This window comes from Astatotilapia calliptera, chromosome 7 (assembly GCF_964374335.1).
Source record: "Astatotilapia calliptera chromosome 7, fAstCal68.1, whole genome shotgun sequence".
NCBI classification, from domain to species: domain Eukaryota; kingdom Metazoa; phylum Chordata; class Actinopteri; order Cichliformes; family Cichlidae; genus Astatotilapia; species Astatotilapia calliptera.
Window position 1 is genome coordinate 17,066,612 of NC_137428.1, and position 18,221 is coordinate 17,084,832.

Sequence of the window (18,221 nt, forward strand, 5' to 3'; positions counted from 1 at the left end):
ACACAAACAGCTATCATTTTCTCACCAAGCTTCATGCTGATTGTTCTGCGTACTTTGTAATAGTTTAGCATTAGTAAATCAGCTTACTTCAATAACATTTCATTCATACTGGACCCGACTCGATGATTTGGGTGAGTAAATATACGATACATTGTACTTTTCAAGAGAGTAGGCAGGTTTGTGGTTTCTCTTTAAATTTCTGTTAAATTTGACTTCCGCATGGAAGTCCCGCCCCCTCTCGCAAAATAAAAGTGCTGCTGTCGCAAGGTCTTGTGACTTGACTGTAACTTGTCAACAAAACAGTAATGCTGAAGTTCGTGTCGCTATTGCTGGCCCTTAGTTTCTGCCAGGGCCTGCAGCACAACAACATCGACGACTATGTTGAGGCCGAGCCCGTTTTCGAGGCGTCAAAGTACGGCTCCCTGTGGCCTCTGCCGCAGAAAGTGCAGATTTCAGAGGTTTCATTCAAGTTAACCAGTAGCAGCTTCAGGATTGTTGATGCCAAAGCATCGTCCGCTGGACCGAGCTGCAGTCTCCTACAGAGCGCATACCGGAGGTGAGCAGCTGTGTTTATAAGCTGTTTTTATATTTATTTATTTAAATCGCTGCACATTATTTATATATGTGGCGAAATCTCAACACCGCAGCCCGTGTTGCGTTCAGGGGCCAGTTTCCACCCTCGTGCGGTCTCTCTCTGCAGGTATTATGAGTACATGTTCGGCAGCGCTAAAAAGCAGTGGTGGAGCAAAAACAACAGGCGATCAGATCCCTCTGATCTGTCCGAGCTGCAGGTGTGGATCACATCACCTGACTCTGAATGTGACGGATACCCCAGTGTGACTTCTGACGAGTCATGTGAGTACCTTCCCTTCCTCGTTCATGTCATGTTTTACGGCGGTATCCAATCAGGCGCCTCTTCCTCAGCTATTCCATGTAACAAGCTGTAACTACTGTTAATAAACTGCCTTGCGTCACAGAGGGGAAATTGTGTACTTTTTACTCTATTACATGTATGTTCCAGCTTTTCAGGGTACTTCCCACTTTCTGATTTTACAAAGCAAACCAAACGAAAAAGATGTGCAATGAAAGTGAAACCGAATGAATGAAAATATGGAGCAAATTTGTACAGCTGTTTTATATTGATTATGTATGAAGTGTTCCTAACTTGATTGTAACTATTGCCACCTGAAAACAAATTTTCATACTATGCAACCATGTGGAAAAACTAAGTACACGCTTACAGCTCCCATAGGAATTAAAAGGTTAAGTGGCAGCCATTGATTAATTGATCATTGGCCACTGTGGGCACCTCTCTAAAGGCACAAGTTTGGGCATTTAACATCCCAGGAAATTCACCCCAAGGTCAGAGCAAAAGCATTTCAGACACTACAGGCCTCAGTTAGCATGTTAAAGGTTAAAATCCATGATAGTACAATTACAAACAGCCTCTCCAAATGGGTTGTTTAGAGAGGTTTTTTATGTTGTTGTTTTTTTATGTGCATAAGAATGAATCACAACACTTCTGGAACAATGCCCAAGGGGTGATGTTTGGTCATAATTTACAACTCCAAATTTCGAACGCAGTTAATCAGCACAAATACCTCATACCAACTGTCAGCCATGGCTTTTGGGCCAAAATGCCTCTACACCAACGAGAGACTATTCCAGTCATACAGAGAACACTACAACAGTACAATACTACAATAAGCAAACAATAGTTTGAGGCATTCTGCTGCTGAATCAAGGGGTGTACGTAGTTTTTAACAGGACTGCGTAGTCCTGTAGACAAGGTCGTTTTCACAAGCGTATATAAATGATCTTAACACTTCGTCCATCTGTGATTATGCGGAAATGAATATTGCAAACTGTTATCTGCCTCTGCATGATGAGCATGATATTTATCTACTCTTGCTTGTGGTTTCTGTCCTGTTTTCTTAGACTTTAACACCTAACTTAGAAGTACATTTAGAAATCAGACTGAAATGAAGAAAAAAAACAGGTTTATATTGTGACGTTTTAAAGAGATTAAAATTTCATTAAATTACAGAGTTTAATTACATTTTTGACATGTGACTTCTTACAAAACATCAGTATTGACTTTAGTACCACCAACTTGCATTTTATTTGATTTACAAATGAAATTGTTTTCATTCAAAGAAAGTTATAACATTCATTTTTCTGTGAATGCTCTGACTAATATTTCATTGATGATACATTTATTTACATTGGAAATGCAGGGTAATTTCAGTGCACTAGAGCATTTTTGGCTGGTTTCCGTGGTCACACTGAAGACTTTGCAGTGGAATTAGTGATCACCTGGAGATCAAATACTAGAATTAACCCTAACCTTAATCTACACCAAATGTTCAAATCCTTCCTTAAGGCCGTGACTTGACCATTTCCGTACCCTGACCTGAACACCTCTACAACAATCGGCCAAGTTTTGACACGCTGAATATGCAGTAAACAGGTGGTGGTTTCTTACAGATGAACTGACAGTGAATCAGCCAGTTGCTGTCCTGAAGGCACCTAAGGTCTGGGGAGCTCTGCACGGTAGGATTTACAGCATTTATTTTCTTTGTCAAATAATTTCTTATTTCCCCTTTTCTGTTTAGTAGTAAGAAAACAAGAAATTCTATAAAGATTTCTTTGTCTTTTTTTTTTTTAAATTAAATAGCTCATATGAATAGTTTTTGTTTATCTTGTTTGTTTTTTGAGAAATTTCCTTATTCGATTACTGGCTGAGAGACGAGATGATAGCTATCAAATCAAGGCCCTGATTAGCTAGAAACGGGGTGAACAAAGTCATCCAGCAGCTCTCAGGCTTATAAATGATCATGTTGCACCTCATTTATTTGTGTACAGTAATAGTCTGCTCAGGTCTTCCGTGTTTGCAAATGCTAAATGGACTCATACTTGTATGGTGCTTTTCTGCTCTTATTGAGCCCTCAAAGTGCTTTTTACTGCACTCACCCAAAGTCCTACACATCCTACACACACTCAAAATCCTATGAACACACTGGGAACATGTAAGCTGAAGGAGCCGGGATCAAACCACAACCTTCCAATTGGTAGACGTGCCACAGCTTCCTGTTTATAGCTTTAATGCTAAGCTAACTATAGTTGTAGCTTCATAGACTCTTTGTCCAAAAGTACTGGGCCACCTACAGGTGCTGCTCAGCCTTGGAAACCCAGACCACGAAGTTCCTAGTGCAGTTTTTGTGCTGATGTTAATGCCAAAGAGCTTTTACACAGGACACACCTCAACACGACTTGTTGTTGTTGAACTTTGGTCATATTATCCTTTGCTGTTTTCAGATTACATTTAGTTTTATGGGTGTGTAATGTTTTCCAAGAACTGTATCATGTGTTTATTTTGGATTGCTATATTTTTTTCTAGGCCTGGAAACCTTTAGCCAGTTGGTGTTTGAAGATGAATATGGAGCTGTAAGTTGAAGACATTTGGCTGGTTCTGTTTTTTGTTTCTACCATGTTAATCCTTAAAGAACTTTTTGTGAGCTAGATTTGAATTGAATTTTTGTCCCCCAACTTTGCATCTTTTTCAGAAAAGTATCAATGCAGCAATAATCAATGACTTCCCCAGGTTTCAACACAGAGGCATCTTACTGGACAGCTCTCGGCACTTCCTTCCCATTAAAGTCATTTTGGCCAATTTGGTGCGAGTAAAACCATTAAAAAAATTTTTTTTTACCTTTCAATCATTTAACAGACTTTCTAAATTACTTTCTCTCCTGGTTCATTCATACAGGAAACAATGGCAATGAACAAATTCAATGTTTTCCACTGGCACATTGTTGATGATCAGTCCTTCCCTTACTTAAGCCGAACCTTCCCACAGCTCAGCGAGCAAGTCGGTACAAAGTTTGTTGGTTTTAAACTTCACCAGAGAGGAGCAGGGTGCTTTTTATTAAGAGTGCTGTGATCCACTGTTCGCAGGGAGCTTACCACCCATACACCCACGTGTATACACCAGCCGATGTGAAGATGGTAATCGAGTTTGCTCGTCTAAGAGGCATTCGCGTCATACCGGAGTTTGACACTCCAGGACACACACAGTCTTGGGGCAAAGGTGAGGTTTTTAGACAACTTTTTAGTTTTAACAATTTTTTTTTGTTTTTGAAGATGTCTTGATCTTTACTCTATCATTTCCCATCAGGCCAAAAAGATCTTCTCACACCCTGTTACTCTGGGTCCAAACCCTCTGGCTCTTTCGGGCCAGTGAATCCCATTCTGAACACCACGTACGACTTCATGGCTCAGTTCTTCACGGAGATCAGCACCGTGTTCCCCGATGGCTACGTTCACCTGGGAGGTGATGAGGTGGACTTCACATGCTGGTGAGACTGTGCACGCATAGTCAGAAAAATTACTTTTCGCCTCAGAGGTCAGGCAACAGATATTAGCTGCTGGCTTTGTCCTGCAGGAAGTCCAACCCAGACATTCAGAAGTTCATGGAGCAGCAACATTTTGGAGACGACTACAGAAAACTGGAATCATTCTACATCCAAAAGTGTGTTTCCCACCAAACCTCTGTTTGCTATTTAATAGTTGAAATGAAAAAAAAAAAAGTTTCCTTTGATGCTTTCTTGATCCAACAGACTCTTGGATATTGTGACCTCTACCAAGAAGGGCTACCTGATCTGGCAGGAGGTCTTTGACAATGGTGTTAAGGTAAGTTCTTGAAACATTAGCTAAATCAATTTGAATGTTGAATGCTTTATCATCAATTTAACTTTGATTTAATTTGAAGTTTTTCATTTAGTTAGTGAAGGACTAATTGGAAAAATTATGCTTTTTTACTTTCTTGCTGAAAGTTGGATAAATACTCAATTGTCTAAATGCTAAATTATAGGCTCGCACTAGTAGCCGGTTACTGGGGCTATAGTTACCATGATACATATATATATTTCTCATGAGCCTGAAAGGAAAGGTGACTCCAGACTTCTGCACAGTACTGTATAATTGTGTTAAACTGTCATGAAATTAGTCACTTTTCTCAGGAAGCTTGTTAATATTAGCTAGCTGACAATCATAGAGAAATATTCAAATAATCAATACTGTGAAATGATGCTAAGTCCAAACTAGCTCAATTTGCATCATTAAGAAGCTTGTCTTGCCTGTATGGGGTCCTGGCTACTAAAGTTTGAGAGTCAATGGCTTAAAAGATTTAAAGTCTGCTTATTAGACTTTGGGATTTTATGATGTAGGCCGTAACAGCAATTTACCCATTTCAAGACTTTGTAGTAAGCTTAGCTTACTAGCTTTTTATGCTAACTTAGAGACAGACATGAAATTAGTCTTGAGATTCTCGTCTAACTCTTGACAACAAAGCAAAACGATGTTACACCAGTCATGTCCTCTAATCATTTCTTTAGTCACAGTCAACCTTCATGTAACGATTTAACTCAAGTGCACGAGTTTGATTTGTAACCATTCCAGCTAAAGCCTGACACGGTAGTGCATGTGTGGATTGGTGGCGGAAGTGATAAGGAGATGAGCAGTGTCACGGCAGCAGGCTACACCACCATCCTCTCTGCTCCATGGTACCTAGATTATATTAGCTACGGGCAGGATTGGCAGAAGTACTACAAAGTTGAACCACTCAACTTTGAAGGTCAGTTTTAAACAAGAATTGGTCATATTTTGAATATATATTGATATGAACTCAATTTTTTTGTTACTTCCAACAGGCTTACACTTGTACACTTGAAAATTGCACAGTTGTGACAAAAGGCCAACAGACTGAACATGGGGCATTGTGGTTGGTGGTTTCAGATGTTGTTCCTTTTAATGTGCTGCTGTTTTCACCACTATGGGGGACCAATCGCATATTTGAAATGATACTGAAAAAAATGAGAAGGAAGTCATGAGTAAACAATGTTGGGTACATTTGTGCATGACTGGTTCTCTATAAAGCTAGAAAAAGCTTTTGTCCTAGTTCCTCCCCGTACTTTTCTCTTATGTTCTCATTACTGAGATGTCTGTGTATGTGTGTGCTGTGTAGCTGAAAGCAGACACACTAATCCACGTTTGGAAGGGAAACCAGGAACAATACCAGAATGAGATGGCAAGCGTTACTGCATCAGGGTACCAGACCCTGCTGTCCACTCCCTGGTACCTGAACCGTATCTCCTACGGGCAGGACTGGCAGGGTTTTTACAAGGCCGACCCACAGGACTTTAAGGGTTTGTGTCTGCATTAATGATTCATATATTTACAACCTGTCAGAACTTGACCACGTTCATGTGATAATATTTTATTGCTTTGTTGTTGTCAGGGTCACACTGTAGTCAACTTTTGGCCTAGATCTCAAGTTTCAGGAAGGTCACTCCTGTGTAAATTGGTGTAAGCCTGTTCAGTAACGAGCAGAACAATAAATTAATATTTTACTGTCATTCGGGAGAATATATAATTTAAATAATTAAATTATTTTATTCATCACTTGTCCCTTTTCAGTTTTTCGAATGTGTCATTGTTGAATTTCCCTGACCCGATCAAATGCTAAATTTTAAAACAGGAACTGATGAGCAGAAAAAGCTGGTGATTGGTGGAGAGGCCTGCTTGTGGGGAGAGTATGTGGACGCCACAAACCTCACACCCAGACTTTGGTAAGCCTGATATAGGTGCATTTTAATAGGCGATTAACAGACAATATGCATATTATTCAGTTCTAAATGAGGTAAATGCTACCTGAGCTCAACAACACATGACATATTACACTCTTTTATTCAATAACTAAGCAAAAATGCAGAAGCAGTGTATAGAAAACGAGGTGCACTTTATCATTCAGTAATTGTTTTCTCTCACAACATTGTGGAGGAATTTTGGCCCTCTATTGTTTACAACCGCGGTCCCCAACCCCCGGGCCTCGGACCAGTACCGGTCTGTGAGTCGTTTGCTACTGGGCCGCGAGAGTTGAGGCTCAGGTGTGAAATGTATGGTTTTCAGGGTTTTTATCGGTTTTCAGCGTTATTTTGTTATCGTTTTTATTGTTAACTCTGTTTTCCTTGGTCTTTTCACATGTGTTATGAATAAATCTTCTTTTTTTTTGGTACCGGTACTAGTTTTATTTTGTTGTATTTATCCGCGACACCTTAAAGGCCGGTCCGTGAAAATATTGTCGGGCATAAACCGGTCCATGGCGCAAAAAAGGTTGGAGACCTCTGGTTTACAATGTTCAATTTATTGAGGTTTTCAGGAACCTTTGAGAGCTATTTGCATGAACACAGCTCTCTTGAAGTATTTATCTAATGCTGTGGAGTATATTTCAATCAGGTTTGAGGTCGAGAGCGTGGTCTGGACTTTGACTGTGCCAATACAGCATTACTTTTTTCTCTTTCAGCCATTCTGTTATAGGTTTTCTGAATTTTCTGAAATCTCACATTTGCTTCTACAATACTTTAGTATTCAGAGGAGTTCATGGTTGACTCGGTACAACCTGAATCATCACCCCTCCACCACTGTGCTTGGCAGTTGTTACGAGGTGTTTGTGCCAATGCTGTGTTCGATTTCCACCAATTTGGCCAAAGACTTCTGTTTTAGTCTCATCTGTTCAAAGGATATTATCCCCGAAACCTAATCTGTGCTGCCATGTTTTAGAGGAGAGGCTTTCTCCTGGCAAGTCTTCCAAACAAACCCATACTTGTTCAGTCTTTTTCTGATGTGAGACTTTCAAAATGTCCATATAAGCCCTCCCAAATTGATGGGCAGCAACAATTGCTTCTCTAAGATCACTGCTGATTGCTTTCCTCCCTCATTGAGTTAACCTGAATACTCCAGACAACCAAAACTTCTGCTTCTTGTTATTACTTCCAGGCCTCGTGCCAGTGCTGTGGCAGAGCGGCTGTGGAGCGCCAAAGACGTGACCGACATCGGCGATGCCTTCAACAGACTGTCGCTGCACCGCTGCCGTATGGTAGAGTAAGTATCAGAGGAGCCTTTGTACCACTAATTTGTATCTACCTGCTAATTTTATCAGTTAGCAGGTGCCTTTCTGTTAAGAGGAGATTCATTTAGGTATTTTGCATTAAGGTGTTGTTCCACTACTAAATAATTTTGTCCTACATTAGGCGCGGCATCCCAGCTGAGCCGCTGTTTTCCAGCTACTGTCCACATGAGTACAAGGGTGTCTGAAAACGAAGACCGGACCCAGCAAATGAAATGGAAAGGGAAGAAATTCATATTCTTTTGACTATTCTTCAACTATATGAAACTAAAATGCTGAACTTCCTAGATCACTGTACCGATGAGCTCTGAAACACATCGTCCTTTTTTTAGATTTGCTCCACAGAACTTTTAAATCACATTTAATGTCGAGGGTGTTACTGTTATGATTGCACTTTTTTTTATGAATGTTTCTAGAATTCATTGTCAATAAAAAGTTAAAAGTTCAGAAGATTTTTCTGGTTGTTTACAAAATAAAAACCAAGGATTTAAAGTGACTGGTTTCACGTTTATTTTAGAACATCATACACAACTTCTTGTCTCTGTTAACCAGCTGTAGATATTCACAGAATAAATATTTGATCCAGACTAATTATTATTGTCTGAGGGGGAGGAAAAAAATCATCTCTCTGTTTGAGAAGGCTTCTGGTCACATTACTGAACTGGGATCACAGCAGGCCAGAGAGTCTTTTGAGGAGTGTGTTCTGCTCCTGAGGGTTCATGGCCTCGTAGGTATCCAGCTCCAGGGAGAATGTGGCGTTGCCAGATGTCAGTGTTCGTAGAACGGTGGAATAACCCTTTACGTGGACACAAATTTTTAAATCAGAAATAATTCTCACTAGCAAATTAAACCCTCCAAAAAAGCAATCTGTTAACGTTTGAGTGTCCTCTCACCATCATCTCAGCCAGGGGCACGGTTGCTAAGAGCACCTTGTTGTCATGACGGCTCTGGATGTCTCTGACCGTTCCTCGTCTTTGAGCCAAGTCTCCCAGCACCGAGCTGAGGTGGTCATCGCCGACAGTCACTTCTAACGACATGACTGGCTCGAGGACCTGTCCGCCCGCGAGCCGCAGGGCCTGCATCCAAAGAAATGGAACCACGGCTCAGCCTTATAGTTCCAGCACTAACCAATTAGAGCTTATCAATAATGCTTTTACCTTCAGCATGCAGCGAGACACGCAGGCAGACACCATGGCAGGTGAAGTCCCAGGTTCTATGGTAACACGCTGCATCAGTGTAGACACACTCTGCAATGGGTAACCTAGCAGTGGCCCTGAATGAAGGAGTTATTGCAATTAAGGGGGGGAAATTGTAATAAATATACAGCATATAATTAAAAAAATATTTAACTAAAATAAGGGACGTTCCAGTGCTTTGTGTGTTTCCCTGAAAGAGGGAAAAAATGAGTTTGGTCCATTTACCTTGAAGAAATGAGCTGTGCACTCCATTCTCCACTGCCTCTTTCATTTCTGCTGAAAGCTGTCCCTCTAATTCTTCTGTGAAAGCCAGTTCGCATGAACCACCCACTGAGGCGACATCCACAGGCCTGACAGCCAGCTCCACTGTTACGACATGTCTTCTCTCCCCTACTGTCCGGTCCAGCGTGTCTGCACCAAATTCATAAAAAGAATTTGACGGCTGCTGCGCGAAGCTGACGAAAACTGTTCCTCCAAATGTAACAAGTGAAAAGTGTTTGTACCTGAAGCCGAAGCCTCGTGGAGAATTGTCTCTCTGTAAGCAACCTGCAGCGGCCCGAGGTGAGTCTCAATGCCGTGCTCTCTTCTGATTCGATCGTGGATGATCTCGATGTGCAGCTCTCCCATTCCGCATAAAATGGTCTGAGAACGGAGAGCGAAGGTGGTTTCGGTGACTCATTCTAGCACTGGACAAAGAAAGTCCCGGCTAATCCGATGCATTACCTGACCAGAGTCTGGATCAACTCGGACTTTGAGACTGGGGTCTTCTCTTTGGAGGCAGTTGAGCACATTTTCAAGATCTTTCATGGTAAAAAAAAAAAAAATTAATAAGTGAGTGAGCACAGTTGGTGAAGCACAGCTACACACTTTGCACATAATCGCCTCAAATAACTGACCGGCCTGTTTGGACATAGATGGCGGTTCTATGGTGCAGAAGAAGACGGGATCAGGGACCTCCACTCCTGACAGGATCACGCTGGCACACTCTCTGCTCCTCTTTCCCGCCTCGCTGTCATTTTGGGCTCGACGGGCCGCGGCTGCTGCTGACGCCTTCGATGACACAATAGTGTCTCCTGTAACTGTCTTAAATGAAAGGAGAAACCATAAGGAACATTTGATGGTGGGGGGATCTTAATTTAAGCAAATATTGGAAATTTAGAGAAGCTCTACCTGCTTGAGTCCCACAGTAAGAGCAATATTTCCCGCTGTCATCGAAGGGATTTCTACATGCTGGTCAGCAAATGGCACCAGCAGCCTGCTCATCCTCTCACTGCAAATATACAAGATTGGACATGCTGTGTTGTAATAATGACTCTGTGATGGAGTACGTCTGTGAAAGTGTGTTACACTGCAGCTGCTGTGGAGATCAGAGGTTCGAAACTGCATACGTGCTGTTCCTGTTGATGTTGTGGAGCGCCATCTGTGGTTTCAGAGTACCAGAGTAGATCCTGAGAAACACCAGAGGGCCGCGCTGCTTGTCGTGGAGAACCTTGAAGGCCAGTGCACACAGGTCGTCTTTGTACCACCGCCTGTGAGATGATAATGAACAGGGCTTAAGGGCCTCCGTGTATCAGTCTTGTTTGTCCAGCACATCCCACAGCCGCTCGATTGAATTTTCAGAATTTGGAGGCCAAGTCAACCATTCCTGATGCTAACATGACCATTGTTGGCCCTTTCAGAGGTTGACAGAGGTGAGCATGGAGAACCTGACGGGTCTGCGATTACGGATCCCCATATGCAACAAACTGGGACACACGGTGTATTCTGACACCTCTCTTTCACCTTTCTACTGACCGCTGCAACTCGGGAACACCCCACAAGAGCTGCAGTTTAGGAGATGCTCTGACACAGTCGTCTAACCATCACAAGTTTGCCTTTGTCAGTCTCGCTCAAAGCCGTCCGCTCTCCCATTTTTCCTGCTTCTAACGCATCAACTCTGAGAGCAAAATGTTCACTCGCTGCCTAATATGTCCCACCAGCTAACAGAAGCCATGACGAAGAGATAATCAGTGCTATTCACAGCATCAACACCAAGCATTCTCTGTAGTTAGGTTCAGTTGTAATCTAGTCAACAGATAAAGAAACAATCGTTTCAGTTACAATTAATAATATCAAATTGAAAAAAAAACCAAAAAAAAACCAATCCTTCCAGCCTAATCTGATCTAAACTAGAGCAATGTGATCTAAAATGATAAGAACGGTAAAAAACATACTTAACTTGGTGTTATAACAGGTCTAGTCTAAGTTAGCAGTAAGATGAAAGGTTCACTTACACCACATCATGGTGTCGTTCATTAGGAGCAGGCAGGTAGGCAGTGATGGCATCTAAAAGAGGCTGAACACCTTTGTTTCTCAAAGAGCTCCCACAGAGGACCGGTACACCTTTACGGGCCAGAGTAACTCGCCGCACGGCTTCTTGAAGCTGGAGACGTGTTCGACACTGATAAGTCTATATTCACAAGAACTAACAGCAGCACTGATGTACCTTAAAAGGTCATATTGGGGCACTACAATTCGCAAGACTTACTTTATTAGAGGGAATGGCATCGAAATTCTCGCTAAAATCGGTTAGCAACAGTTCTGCAAACTCATCGTCCAGATCAGCGACCTGTGATTTGAGAAAAGACGTGTAAACTGGAAGAAAAAAATCGGAGGCACCTTAAGTAATGCTGGAAAACGTTACTCCAATCTGATCGTGTACCTGCTCAATTAAAGCTGTCCTTGCATCGCTGACCACCTGCAGGAGGTCTGGATCATCAGACCGGTCAAGAGCTTTGACTTCAAACACTCTGCCATCATCTCTCATAGATTTCATCTTCCACATCAGCTTCTGACTGGTTAACAAGTCAACAACACCTGTGAAGTTCTTTCCACTGCCAACAGGAATCTATGACATAGGGGTTTATAGACTGAAATATCGCTGCTGTGTTGTATTGTTGTACTAAAAGACACTCTGTTCAGTTCATCCAGTAAGTACATTTTGTTTTAAACCTGTTTTTGTGCTAGCCAAGTTTAGGATCACATTTAATATCCTAGGCTTACATGCACACTGGTGCAGTGTTTAAACTGTGAAATGTAATGTATGTATGTATGTATGTATGTATGTATGTATGTATGTATATATAGCTGCTGATGTGTAGATGTCAGTTGAGGCTGGACACTCAAAACTATGTGTAAATAAAATTGGCAAAATAAAACAGAAAAACTTTTCAGGAACGTAAAGAGCTGTTAAAAATTTCTGATGACCTACCTGCAAGAGGACTGGATTGGCTTTCAATTTCTGCCTTATGCTCTCAATGCAGAAACTCAAGCTGAAAGAAAACAAAATGAAAGAGTCTCTATTTTAACACTGCAACAGAAAAGTAAAACAAAACTTCCATTAAATGGGAAAACTTAAACTGAGTCCCTCACTTCGCTGCAGGCTTGTCCATCTTATTGAGGAAACAAACACAGGGGATGTGGTGCTTCTCTGCTTGTCTCCACACGGTCAGAGTCTGAGCCTGTTGGCGTTTTCAAAGGAAAAAAACCCCCCACAATGATCAGAGCCTGAAACCAATTTTTTAATGAAAAAAAGAAGGTGTTTGCAAAAGGGGAAATAACCTCAACGCCAGCCGACGCGTCAAACACCGCCACAGCCCCATCAAGCACACGAAGTGCCCGCTCCACCTCAAGCGTGAAGTCAACGTGTCCTGTAGTGACGCAGTCATTCAGTCATTTTTTAAATTTCTACAAGCAATTGCCTTATTTCTTTATTCTTACCTGGTGTGTCTATGAGATTTATTCTATGACTTTTCCAGTCAAAGGTTACTGCTGCTGACTGTATGGTGATGCCACGCTCTCGCTCTTGGGCCATAAAATCTGTCACTGTATCCCCATCGTCAACATCTAAAAACAACAGTGACATGAAATCAAATTGTTTAAAAAAAACATTTAAAAAAAAAGAATCAGAGTCAGGTTTGGATAATTAAGAATTTGCATCACTGCTGCATGCTGTTTTCCTGCACACCTCCCAATGCCCTTGTGTAACCGGCGTAGTAAAGCATCCTCTCTGTGGTTGTCGTCTTGCCTGCATCAATGTGGGCCATGATGCCGATGTTTCGGATTCTGTAGACACACGAATTGATGGGACTCTAAGAACACAGCAGAATCTGCCGGGTACTTTTTAATGCAGATGCAGAATGCAATTAAATTACTCACCTGGATACTTCAGGGTTGACGAGAGCCCGTAATGATTTGACATCATCTATGACAGGAACAGGAAGCACAATTATGAGGATTTCACTGCTGCCACATTAAAGTCTATCACTGACTAGTTTATCTGCAACTGACTGTTGTATTACAGGAAAGAACAGCAAAGGCCTAGTTCGCTTTCTATTGATATCTTTACAAACATACACCCAAGATTTCTGAACCAGTTGTTTTTTTCACATTCTGCAAAATAATTTAATTTATTTAAGAAGGTCTCAAACTGTTTTTAAATGCAGAGCAATAATTAAGTTTAACAATCTCAAACTAAAACACACACAATGACAGGCACTTCATATGAAAATATATCTTAAATATAACACGAATCTTCACCTAACCAATGAATCCAATAAGAGAACTTACCTGGAAGAAGGCTGTAATGTCTCTTTACGTGACAGCTTAGTCTACATCTGCAGCACTGCAGCCCCGCAGCGAATAAACGCCTCCCCTGTGGACCAAAACCAGGTTATCAAATCATAAGAGTTCATATATCTAATCACTGGCAGTACTGATTTTGGGGGGGGGAATTATGTCTCACCCGAATCATCCTGCTAAAGGTCTGCAATCCCCTGAGAGACATTTTTAATATCTGCTTATTATCCGAGCTGCCTTTTCTTCAGAGTCAGAGAAGACTTGAGCCATACTGGAGGAACATTAGACAGAAGAGGACTGAACGAAGCAATGTCAGCCGACTCTTTACGGATGCAGCACAACATTTAAAACAGGAGAGCCGGGAAGACTGTAGTTCTAATCAGCCGATTATTGAACTTTACCCAAAACCGAAAGAAGCCCTACATAAATGAAAAACCTCTCAAAACATTCACGCTTGGTACACGTCAAAATGCATCCCCGGGACACCTTAGAGGCCATAACATAGTTCCGGCTATGAAATCAATTCCGTTTCCGTCCATATTTGCGGCTGTAGCTCATTTTATATACTTTTATAAATTACAATAGCGGTTTTGTAAGTTTTTCTATTCGCAGCGTGTACAGTAAACTTTATCCGTCCGTGTGTTACATTAAACTGAGGCCGGTCAGTTGAAACGAACGGACAAGTGGTTACAGAACGATGACGTCCTTCCTCTAAGTATCGGCTCCGGGGAAAACAACATCAGAAGGACCCCAGCCTGAAGCAAAAAAACACCGAAACTTTGCGTCTTTACCAACTGTTAGTTTCTACGACACGCTTATCGTAACACGTAACTCCGCGCACACAAAATGGTAAGAAATCAAATCGTTTAAAATACACAAATTGGCTTTTATCAGGGAGTTTAACGCGTTAGCATGTCGTGCTAGCGTTAGCTTTGGATTACATGTGGCTGAGTGACGCGCTCCGCTGCTCTGAACAGCACTGTGATTCTTACCGTGTCAAAACATTTTGATACTACTTAACCGGGTGCGTTATATTCCCTCTAATGTTAAAATTAAGAATATTTTCGGGTATTTATCTGTGGAAGAGCTATGTTAGGTGAAGCTAAAGAACATTTCGCTCTGCTTTTGTAGAGCTTTTATATTTTAGACAGTGAAGCTGACTGAAGTTCATTTGAACTGTCATACCTCTTATGCGTTTCTGTGTTGAAATAATCTCCCCTTGTCTTTTTACATCTGGACAAACCTGCCTGTTTTGTGTAAAACAAATTCATAATTTAGCCTTTAATGAGTAAACGTTACATGTAAACAATCAGTTACAAGGTTTTTTTTTTCTGTTTTTTTACCCTTCTGGCCCTTTTCTTTGATATAATATTTGATGAACATATTTCATTAAATTTCAAGTAGATCTAAGCTTCTTAATGTAAATTAAATAACTTCACAGCCCAACGTAGTGTTTTGGAGGTTTAAGTTAAATGAAACGTTTGTGTTGTGATGAAACCATTAAGGTTTGAATTTTTGTTGGCATTTCTGTTTCTGCCATCTGAACCAGTGCTGTCACAGAGTCAGCTGTTTACAACTTATTTAAATCATGAATTTTGAATCAGAAAAATATTGTTGACCTCCATGATCAGAGGTGTGTGGGACAACATCTCCAGCCTGCTGCCCTTTAATAAGAATCTGTGAAAACACACACTCATTTTGACAATATGTGCTGACCTATTTATTTTTGTTGTTGTTTTGTTGCTAACCTCGTGCTTTCTACATCTTATTTTTGGTGGGGTGGTTCAGAGAGCTGTAGAAATACCACCAGACTGATCTGAATTCATTGAGAAACTCGTATAGCTCAGCAGTAAATTCAGATGTGCCTGCTTCACAGCCTCTGGTACTCTTTATAGATTTTTATTTTTAGAATTAGACGGTTGTGGAGTTAAATCACTGAACAGGCTGTTATCAGTAGTGCTGGAGCTACAGTGTGCTGAATCCTGTGCAGTAGATTTTACTTGAAATTTCAAAGAGAAGCCATGCTCTTATTATATGTTTTAATTTGGTTCAATTGATTTTCATGATTGTTTTGTTTCTCTTGTAGCCCCAGAACGAACACATTGAGTTACACCGCAAGCGGCACGGCTACCGTTTGGATCACCATGAAAGGAAAAGGAAGAAGGAGAGCCGTGAGGCCCACGAGCGGTCTCACAAAGCCAAGAAGATGATAGGTTTGAAGGCCAAACTGTACCACAAACAGAGACACGCAGAGAAGATCCAGATGAAGAAGACGTGAGTTTAAAAAAAAAAGAAAGTCAAATACAAAACACAAAAATACAACTTCCATAAACATCCAAATATCTAATGTGTCTTTGCAGCATCAAAATGCACGAACAGAGAAAGACGAAGCAGAAGAACGATGATAAGACCCCCGAGGGAGCAGTGCCAGCCTACCTGCTGGACAGAGAGGGACAGTCTCGTGCCAAAGTTCTCTCCAACATGATCAAACAGAAGAGGAAAGAGAAGGCCGTAAGTGTCGGCAAATATCTGCTCATCAGCTGCAGCTTTTCTAGTTTGTTTTTTCAGGGCCATCTTTCATTTTGCGATGTGTGATGTGTGGAAATATTGTCACTGTTTGTAAACTCCACCTTGATTCATTTCTGTAGGGCAAATGGGAAGTGCCTCTGCCCAAGGTGCGCGCACAAGGAGAGACAGAGGTGCTTAAAGTTATCAGAACTGGAAAGAGACAAAAGAAAGCCTGGAAGAGGATGGTCACAAAAGTTTGCTTTGTGGGCGACGGCTTTACCCGTAAACCTCCAAAGTATGAACGTTTCATCAGACCGACGGTAAGATGGAAGCAGATGACAGACTGAAATGTTTGCACGTGTTACACGTTATATTCTGCACTTGAAGGAAACACCTTTCCTTCACATGCTCATTGTTTATTGCCATTTTTCTGTTCTGTTTTCAGGGTTTGAGATTTAAGAAGGCTCACGTCACACACCCAGAGCTGAAAGCAACATTCTGTCTTCCGATCCTGGGAGTGAAGAAGAACCCTTCCTCACCCCTCTACACCTCTCTAGGAGTCATCACAAAAGGAACAGTTATAGAAGTCAATGTCAGTGAGCTGGGCCTGGTAACACAAGGAGGAAAAGTTATCTGGGGTGAGTCTTTAAACTCAGCTCATTTACATGTGCTGCAACAGTCCGATCACTCACCAGTCTTGGTAAATGATGACAAAATATCAGTGTTGACAAATGGTTACATATTCTTGGATGAGTGCAGCGGTGTGTATATTTACTGTATTTCAGGCTACAAATGCTAAATATTTAAATGTCATCTATTTCACTCCTTAGGTAAATATGCTCAGGTGACAAATAACCCAGAGAACGACGGCTGCATTAATGCAGTTCTGCTGGTATAAGACTTTGGACCTGCCTTCTGACCGTGCCTGGTAGCTGTTGTGTATCCACCTAAATTTGCAACAAGCAATGAAATCTGCAGACTCATGAAGATTTTGGTGCTGAGCTTGGTAACATTGTTTGTAACAAAAAGGACACTCTGAGGGGAAAAAGTGTGGCAATTACTGTGTGAAATTTAATAAATAAACTTGAAATGACACCAGATCCTTTTTGACTCTTGCATACTTGTGTGCACACATAAAAAATAGTAAGTCATGATGTTTTCCACTGCGTAAACAGGGATACTGGTTGTTGCTGATAATATTGAGGGTTCAGATACTGTGTTCAACAAAGGAGGACTGTGTGGGATCCTGACGGGCTGTTACATAAAGCCAGATCACAGCTATAATCAGACATATGAGTGCTATGTGTTCATGACGCTTTAACGTCTTACAAACTGCTTAGTTTACAGCAGTGTATGGTAGATAATTAAGCACTAGCAACAGGATCCCTTTGCTGTTGAGAAGCATCATAGAAACATGAGGACGTCCTTCTTTTGCATTAACATCTCTTTGGACCTCATATTGAGAGCTCCAGCTAGAAGATGCCAAATGCAAATTCAGTGTATAGAATCAATTCCATAAATATCAAACAAAGGGACAGGCTTTACCGGAATATGAAACTGCCTGTCAGTCAGTTGTCCAGTTGCTTTTGGGCCTCTGGAAATGAGAGACCTTGTAGAAAAATGGCTGAAATTCTAGAACAGCAATACTTCTGTAAAATCCCTTGAATTTAAGTTAAAGGCGACTGATTTACAAACCTGTTGTGGTGGTGTAGAGACTGAGATAAGAACCCAAAATTGTATTTTGAGAATAAAGTTGTTTGACTTTAACACTGTTAATCTCCACATTTCAACTTTATTCTCAGATAAATCAAACTATACTGTTTTATCCTGAAATAAAATGCCCATAAATAAAGATTAATTTCAAAACTCACTATTAGTCTGTCTCTAGTACACGAAATGGGACACATATACTTTGAACTCTGAAATTTTGTCTG

At 41.2% G+C, this 18,221-nt stretch overlaps 3 protein-coding genes across 5 annotated transcripts; 2 read left to right on the forward strand and 1 right to left on the reverse strand.

Annotated features, from left to right (window-relative positions):
* The first annotated feature begins 215 nt into the window (after positions 1–215).
* On the forward strand, positions 216–8,462 carry hexb (hexosaminidase B (beta polypeptide)). 2 transcript variants are annotated; one of them, XM_026173297.2, is made up of 14 exons: positions 216–556; positions 701–855; positions 2,488–2,553; positions 3,401–3,447; positions 3,567–3,677; positions 3,770–3,871; positions 3,958–4,090; positions 4,178–4,358; positions 4,445–4,531; positions 4,620–4,692; positions 5,461–5,635; positions 6,539–6,629; positions 7,837–7,941; positions 8,091–8,462. In XM_026173297.2, exons 1-14 carry the CDS (start codon positions 306–308, stop codon positions 8,152–8,154), a joined length of 1,641 nt encoding a protein of 546 aa, XP_026029082.1. In that variant the 5' UTR covers positions 216–305; the 3' UTR covers positions 8,155–8,462. The 2 variants fall into 2 exon arrangements, with proteins under 2 accessions (XP_026029082.1, XP_026029081.1); XM_026173296.2 differs by lacking the exon at positions 5,461–5,635 and adding an exon at positions 6,026–6,206 and having other exon boundaries at positions 225–556.
* gfm2 (GTP dependent ribosome recycling factor mitochondrial 2) lies at positions 8,453–14,250 on the reverse strand. Of its 2 annotated transcripts, XM_026173295.2 has the most exons (20): positions 13,946–14,250; positions 13,771–13,855; positions 13,360–13,405; positions 13,169–13,266; positions 12,922–13,047; positions 12,763–12,851; positions 12,574–12,662; positions 12,413–12,473; positions 11,864–12,049; positions 11,690–11,770; positions 11,436–11,584; positions 10,551–10,691; positions 10,333–10,432; positions 10,059–10,245; positions 9,886–9,962; positions 9,666–9,804; positions 9,388–9,573; positions 9,124–9,239; positions 8,860–9,042; positions 8,453–8,762 (listed from the first exon to the last, which is right to left on the reverse strand). In XM_026173295.2, the coding sequence occupies exons 1-20, from the start codon at positions 13,985–13,987 to the stop codon at positions 8,634–8,636; spliced, it is 2,310 nt and encodes a 769-aa protein (XP_026029080.2). In that variant the 5' UTR covers positions 13,988–14,250; the 3' UTR covers positions 8,453–8,633. The 2 variants fall into 2 exon arrangements, with proteins under 2 accessions (XP_026029080.2, XP_080159665.1); XM_080303539.1 differs by having other exon boundaries at positions 9,886–10,245.
* A 24-nt stretch (positions 14,251–14,274) lies between these two features.
* nsa2 (NSA2 ribosome biogenesis homolog (S. cerevisiae)) lies at positions 14,275–17,387 on the forward strand. The gene is made up of 6 exons (XM_026173301.2): positions 14,275–14,628; positions 15,866–16,053; positions 16,140–16,290; positions 16,428–16,607; positions 16,733–16,925; positions 17,118–17,387. The coding sequence occupies exons 1-6, from the start codon at positions 14,626–14,628 to the stop codon at positions 17,183–17,185; spliced, it is 783 nt and encodes a 260-aa protein (XP_026029086.1). The 5' UTR covers positions 14,275–14,625; the 3' UTR covers positions 17,186–17,387.
* Positions 17,388–18,221: the final 834 nt, after the last annotated feature.

What these genes read in the sequence shown, in the direction of transcription:
- hexb (XM_026173296.2), top strand. Translation starts at nt 306, where the DNA reads ATGCTGAAGTTCGTGTCGCTATTGCTGGCCCTTAGTTTCTGCCAGGGC. An exon ending in TGTGACTTCTGACGAGTCAT is followed by an intron (nt 856 to 2,487) that starts GTGAGTACCTTC and finishes GGTTTCTTACAG; the next exon opens with ATGAACTGACAGTGAATCAG. An exon ending in GAGGTGGACTTCACATGCTG is followed by an intron (nt 4,359 to 4,444) that starts GTGAGACTGTGC and finishes TTTGTCCTGCAG; the next exon opens with GAAGTCCAACCCAGACATTC.
- gfm2 (XM_080303539.1), bottom strand. Translation starts at nt 13,987, where the DNA reads ATGTCTCTCAGGGGATTGCAGACCTTTAGCAGGATGATTCGG. An exon ending in GTCAACCCTGAAGTATCCAG is followed by an intron (nt 13,267 to 13,359) that starts GTGAGTAATTTA and finishes GTGTGTCTACAG; the next exon opens with AATCCGAAACATCGGCATCA. An exon ending in GGACAGCTTTAATTGAGCAG is followed by an intron (nt 11,771 to 11,863) that starts GTACACGATCAG and finishes CTCAAATCACAG; the next exon opens with GTCGCTGATCTGGACGATGA.
- nsa2 (XM_026173301.2), top strand. An exon ending in AGAAGAGGAAAGAGAAGGCC is followed by an intron (nt 16,291 to 16,427) that starts GTAAGTGTCGGC and finishes TCATTTCTGTAG; the next exon opens with GGCAAATGGGAAGTGCCTCT. An exon ending in AGGAGGAAAAGTTATCTGGG is followed by an intron (nt 16,926 to 17,117) that starts GTGAGTCTTTAA and finishes TTCACTCCTTAG; the next exon opens with GTAAATATGCTCAGGTGACA.